The following is a 6664-nucleotide window of genomic DNA, read 5'->3' as shown; positions in this document are numbered from 1 at the left end:
AATTTTCAACAGAGCAAGCACGAAGAGAAAACGGTGACACAGAGCTTAGTGATCAACACTTCCAGACTTCCGTCTGTCGCGACGGGCTTACTTTCTGTTTGCGGATTTGCGCATGACACAAGGTATATATATATACGTATATATATACATATGCTATCACGATAGGATACAACTCTTCCCATCCCGAAGGACATATTCAGACTTGTTGCCAAGTTGCTGACCTGTCACTCAAATGGTAGAAAACTTACAATAGGTTCGACACACCAGTTGAAGGACTCCGAACCGACACACATCGACGCAGTTGGTTTAATACTCGATTATGATAGTCCTTCCTTGATCTAAGTTGGCATCATGTTGCAAATGTGAGAGTAATATGTTTTGACATCTTGTTAAAATGTAAAAAATAGAATGCTTGAGTAGGGAAATAAATTAACAACTACAAGCTTAATGAGCTACTAATCTGCTAATACTATAGCTGGTCTGTATTCAGAGCTTTCCGGAGATAAGCTTCCTATATTGAGAATCTTTATAGTTTAATCACTCTTTCCAAATGAAAAAAAGAGAGTGATTAGTATGCATGGGACACACTTATAAACTATTGTGCCAAAGTTGTCTTTGTTTCAATATTCCGTGTTATCCAAACACTAATTACAGATAAACAAGAAACAGGTCTGACTTGACACATTTACTCTCGGAGGCCATGATCTAAAAAGCCCGGATGTACAGGGATCAGTTATTGTAATGGACAGTGGTGTGCTAGGGAGCGTTCATTACTCGATATTGCAACAGTCTTTGTCCGCGGTTATTGCATGCCTGTCTCCTTTCTATAAACCATTTTGATAATAGAGAAAAGTCAGTATCAAAAATCGTTTATAAGAAGCATCACAGTTATACGTATACCATGTTTACTGCAGATTTGTTTGTCAAAGGAGTCCTTAGATTAATAAACAAAGCAGCAAACCTCAAGGCAGCTGTGGTAATCTTATTCGGCCTGGGTCAAGTCTAAGTTTACTCGATACTCGAACCCTTATTTCCCAAACCTACCCAGGAACACACTGTAAGCCTCCAGATTCGGTACAAAATGTCCGATTGGGAATGGTTTTTTCAGAGCTCTGGCAAAGAGTATATAGATACACATATAAAATGATCTGATCATGCATGTACTGAAGTTGAATGAAGATATAACTTTATTTCATTCAAATATATAAAAGTCATCGTATATATTTTTCCCTGGCTATGTTTTCAGGAACTCATTTCATCAGGAGGGATCCTCCCATTGGATAGTTTTATTGCTTACATATGGCTCATTAGGTGTAGTTACAGTACTTCACAAAGGTTTCACCAACATACCGTATTCGACTTAATAAGTGCCCAGGCTGCTCTCAAAATTAGAAATAGGGGGCTCTTATTAGAATATCATTTTGGTGAAAGAGTTCAAAGATTGTAAATTTCGTGGTTTATGCTGACAGCCTGAAATGATACAAAAGAAAATTATGTGCTTATTATGCACGCACATACATGTTTCCAGAATTTAATTCCCTGTAATTAAGGGTGCATATAACACACAGGTGCGTATTATCATGATTATACACAAATAAATTAGTCTTGTGTACATTGATCAATCGGAAGGGGGCTAATTGGGATTGTTCACTAGCCAATATATTATCAAATATCGCCATTGGCGCTTAGAGCGGGGCGCTTATTACGTCGAATACGGTAATTATTTTTGTGAAAGACACCAGGTGTCATGGTTTGTGATGGTTGTTTCAGGTTTGATGGCAAATGAGAGGACCCCAGAAGAACAAGCATATTTTGATTTGTTGGCGAAGTACAAAGACGAGGAGAAGGAAGAAGAGAGAGAAGCTGAAGGTAGTTCAGGGTTTGAAAGTCTTTGTTGTAAGGGACTTCTGGTACAGTTTAAATAAGTTCTCAGTGCCTGAAAGGTAGGGCTGCGAGATCAGGGACTTGTCGTCTCGATTCGATCTACAATGCCTAGATTTCGATTCGGTTCATTCCAATTTTTGTAATAAATTTAAAATTAACAAAAACCTACCTCGTTGGCAAAAAAAATTAAAAGACACATTCATATCGACGAAGTGAAAATGTCCAAAAATGCATTTGTTTGAAACTTTTGACGACTCTCTCTTGAAAACGAAAATAGATTAGGGTGACCTCATGTCATTGATCCCAATTGCATGGTTCAATGCTCATGATGTCAATCACTGGATTGTCTGGTCCAGACTCGATTATTTACAGACCACCGTCATATAGCTGGAATATTGCTGAGTGTGGCATTAAACAAGTACCAACCAACCACAAATTTGAAGTAGTTTTACATGCAATATTAAGCTACATTTAATATTATTTTTCAATAATAGGATGCACATGTACATGTATATGTCGTTAAATCGAGCCCTGATCAGGGACATGTTGAGGTTATGATAAAACTTTAGAATTTGCCACCATCCTTGTGTGGGGCCTGTTTGAGGAAATCGGTCAGGACTTCATTAACTTGACTCACTGTAGGCAACTTGTGGCTGAGTCAGGCTTTTGCAAGAACAAGGAGGAACAAGGCTGACATTTCACTAGATTGCTCTCTTGAAAGACTGATTGTTTTTTAGAAACAGTTTTTCATAGTTATTCCAGTGTAAGGAAAAAACAATCTCTCAAAATCATGATTAATTCACCATTTTTTATTTTTTGTATTTAAACAGTGAGCTAAAATGCATATTAATGTGTTTTAAACAAAGTACATGTAAGTAATCCAAACAACCAAATGATATAACCGGAGGTTTCGTAAAATAATATTATTTTTATGTTTAATATTTTCAACAATGTGACCCTTTTTTGTAGATATTATGTATAACCTCTTTATAAAGTTTATACTTGTGATGTAATGTATTAAAATGATTCTTGTACTTTCTTCTATGTCATAAAATAATTTCCCAAATAATATTTGACTAAAATTAAATTGATTGAATTTAAAATCATGGTGTTTATAACACCTTTTTTATATTTCTTTTAAAAAAGTTGCATCTTGTATTTCCATGTTAGGAGGCTGACATGATTGATGAGGAATCATGGTCTGTATTTGGGGTGAAACAATACATGAAGGTCATGATATACGATACGTATCACCATACATCGGTCATGGTACGATACATATCACGATACTCAAATACGTCAAATCGCATGGAATCCTCTCGACACTAAATATTTCAGAGTAGACTGAAAAGGAAAAGCTAGCTGCAGACACATGTTGGTAGCGGCTATGTTTAGTTGTGAACTTAAAACGCAAACTACAGCTCATTTTGACCTATTGACTGACAAGAGCACAGGGGATCAATAAAAGAGTAGTAAGTAATTTATTTTAGCAAGTGTATTGTCTTGTATCGACACAGTAAAAAATGTGTCGTGTATTGTATTGTCATATGAAAACATGATGAACCAATGTATTGTTTCATTTCCAGTCTGTTTTGCTAGGGAAGTGACGTCTTGTTATAAAAATAACAAGCTGGGGTCAAGGAATTTAATGAAATACTATACCGGATATATCCTGTTTTCCCTGTACATCACTGACAAGCACAGAGACTACATATGTGACCAAATTTGTATAAGCAGATGGGATACAGGGCTGAGGACATGTAAAAGTCTTGTCTTTGTAAACATTTCTACATTTTGAACATTTTGAAAGATAACATGCAAGAACTAAGTCAACGAGCCTGATCCCATAAGTCGCCTCTTACGATAAGCATCGGTTGCTGAAGACCTATTCTAACCCGGATCTTCACATTTCGGAATGTGAAAGTAGTCAGTCAGTGTTTACATTATATCTAAGATACAGCCTTGTGGTCATGTGACCAGCGCTGACAGATATTCATTCCATTTAAATCTATGTGTTAGTCAGTCAGTGTTTATATTATATCTAAGATACAGCCTTGTGGTCATGTGACCAGCGCTGACAGATATTCATTCCATTTAAATCTATGTGTTATTTGTCAGTTCTCGTCACGATATGGCTGAAATACTGCCGATGTGACGTTAAATAATAACTCACTCACTCACTCACCTCTCATCCAAAGGGAAAGCCATTAAAACATTATTAGGAGAGAGTTTCAATAGACACAAGATGCCAGTAAAATAAATTCATAGTATGTTCTACTTTTTCTAGCTCAGTTCGAAGAGGATCTCGAGCGTGCTCTAGCCTTGAGCCTCTGTGAAGAAACAGTTGTCACGGGAACACAGTCAGGTGACACCGACCCTGTCATAGATTTTCCACATGTAAGTACCACGCTTTACCAACAATTGTATACTCCCCATGGAGTTGAGAACTCTGAAAACACACTGAAATCATTCTGCTTATCAGTGATGTGGAGTTATGCATTTGTTAGTGGACTAGTACCTTCATCTTCAAATTTTAGTTGGATCATCTTCCCTAGGCAAGGGAGTAACTGACTATAAAAGTTCAGTTTCCATCTTTGCCGAACAAGGCATGAATTTCGTGGCTCGATTGTAGCGCCACCTGTGGCAGTTATGAGTTACGTCTCTTCTATGCCCCTCCTGTTGACCAGTCAGATTCCACCTCCCAATCAAGACGATCTGATCGATTATCAAGTTCTTTGTTGTATTAAATGGGTCTTACCTTGCGAAGTGCATTAAATCACATGAGCGCTTGGATTAAAAACATGAAAAGATTTAGAAAATATTTGTTGACGCCCAGTTGACAGTACTCATGCATTGCAAATCCTGCAAATCCTGCAAACGACCAAAACCAAAACCAGATGTTGATTTCATTACAAGATCTTGATTGGACTAGGCATAGACTCGTTAGTCCAGCCAAAATGTATATAACTCCATGATTCCAGCCTATTTCGGCAAGGGTGGAAACTGATCTTTTATGGACAGATATGGGCAATTTGTATCTGGAAATATCCTGCCATAAATAAAGAGATTTACATTTGGTATCTGGAATTATATTTTAATAATTACAATTATGTTTAAACAATTTTGTAATCCTTGAATTTAATCTGACATTGTACTTGATGTGTATTCAGCATGTTCAGAATGGAAAACAAATAATTTCAGGAAAATTTAGTTGCTGATCAGCCAGGTAATCGAAGACAACATTCCAGAAAGAACAGACGGTTTGTGACTGATTCATCACCTGATGCAGACGCCATGGCCTCAGGGGGAGATAATTACAATAGTGGTAGCCACCCATCTGGCAGACCACGCAGTATTGAACTAGCAGAACAGATGAGGAGACAGGTTATAGAGGATGCAGAGGATTCAACGGATTCAACTCAGAATCATCCGTCTGGTCGGCGGAGAAGTGTTGAAATGGCAGAGGAAATGAGAAAGAAAATGTTAGATGGAGCTCAGAGCAGTGATGGTGAACAGTTTCATCCATCCGGTCGTAGGCGGAGTGTTGAAATGGCGGAAGAAATGCGGAGACAAGTGTTAGCACAAGGAAGTGATGAAGAACAGTTTCACCCATCCGGTCGTAGGCGGAGCGTTGAAATGGCTGAAGAAATGCGGAGACAAGTGTCAGCACAAGGAAGTGATGATGAACAGTTTCACCCAACCGGTCGTAGGCGGAGCGTTGAAATGGCAGAGGAAATGCGGAGACAAATGTTGGAAGATAGTCAAAATGGAGAAAGTAGCACCTACTATAATCTGCCAATGCGGAAAAGAAGTTTAAGACCTGTTGAAACTGTTAACATTGGTGAAGATGAGGAAGTTTCCCGTGAAATTGAAGAACTCATTCGAAGGGGTATTATAAAACCGGATCACAGAGCACCTCTGTCTTCCAACAGATCTGGTGCAATGCCTGACAGTGACAGTGAACTGTTTGGTGACGGCAGTCTACATCCAAGCAGTGGTGGTGAAGACCCTACAGACCATCATGTTCAGAGGCGGAAAACACGAGCACATGCTAACACTAGAATACCTCAGAATCATAGAATAGACTTCAAGAATCCCTTTCCTTTTGCCGATGATGAATTCCCCGTGAATTGGGAGAGATCAAGAATTCCAGATGGAATGGCAGGCGAATTGTTCCAGCTTGTAGAAATATTGCCAGGGGAAGAGGAGTACGAGACGATAGCCCGTGACTTCCACATCGCCGACCTTGAAGTTAAGAAGATGGAGCGTCTCCAGAATGTTCATCTCCTGGATCGGTACAAGGGAGAAAAGGAGCTTTTAATGAAGAGCAGAGGAAGAGGTAAGATCTTCCTAATTATATCAGTTGTGTCTTTTATTCAAAAAAGATTCTGATTTTGTATGCTTTCATCATGTGTTCATTTACCAGAGTTCGTGATTAAGTCCTCGTCGCTGCCTTGATGGTAGGAGTTAGGGCTGAGATGAGTCCAAATTTACTACCCGGGTACCTATCCCCCTATTACCCGACCCTACCCAGGTACCCACTGTAGGTCTCAAGAGATAGGTACAAATGTCTGATTGGGAATTTGTTTACTATAGCCCTGGCAAAGCATATTTAGATACATGTTTTAAACAATCTGGTTAAGCATACACTTAACATGCTTAAGTTTTTTCTTTATTCAACCATATGAAAAGTCAGAAGGAATCGGTGCGTAGTCAGAAAATGCGAACATTGGTGACTTACAGTGTAACCATCATGATCATAGTTCTAGATAATTTTTGT

General features: G+C 38.5%; 1 protein-coding gene across 2 annotated transcripts in view; it reads left to right on the top strand.

Moving 5' to 3' along the window:
- The first annotated feature begins 52 nt into the window (after positions 1–52).
- Positions 53–6664, top strand: part of LOC139464953 (uncharacterized) — a 32128-nt gene continuing 25516 nt past the window's right edge. The window contains exons 1-4 of one of the 2 annotated variants that reach the window (XM_071246583.1): positions 53–122; positions 1771–1869; positions 4172–4281; positions 5086–6223. In XM_071246583.1, the coding sequence (XP_071102684.1) occupies positions 113–122; positions 1771–1869; positions 4172–4281; positions 5086–6223 (1357 nt within the window). In that variant the 5' untranslated portion in view covers positions 53–112. The other variant, XM_071246584.1, reaches the window with a different exon arrangement.

Source organism: Haliotis cracherodii, unplaced genomic scaffold, assembly GCF_022045235.1.
Source record: "Haliotis cracherodii isolate W230 unplaced genomic scaffold, xgHalCrac1.p SCAF_17, whole genome shotgun sequence".
Classification (NCBI taxonomy): domain Eukaryota; kingdom Metazoa; phylum Mollusca; class Gastropoda; order Lepetellida; family Haliotidae; genus Haliotis; species Haliotis cracherodii.
Note: the sequence above shows the minus strand (reverse complement) of the source record. Positions and strands in the feature narration are given on the sequence as shown.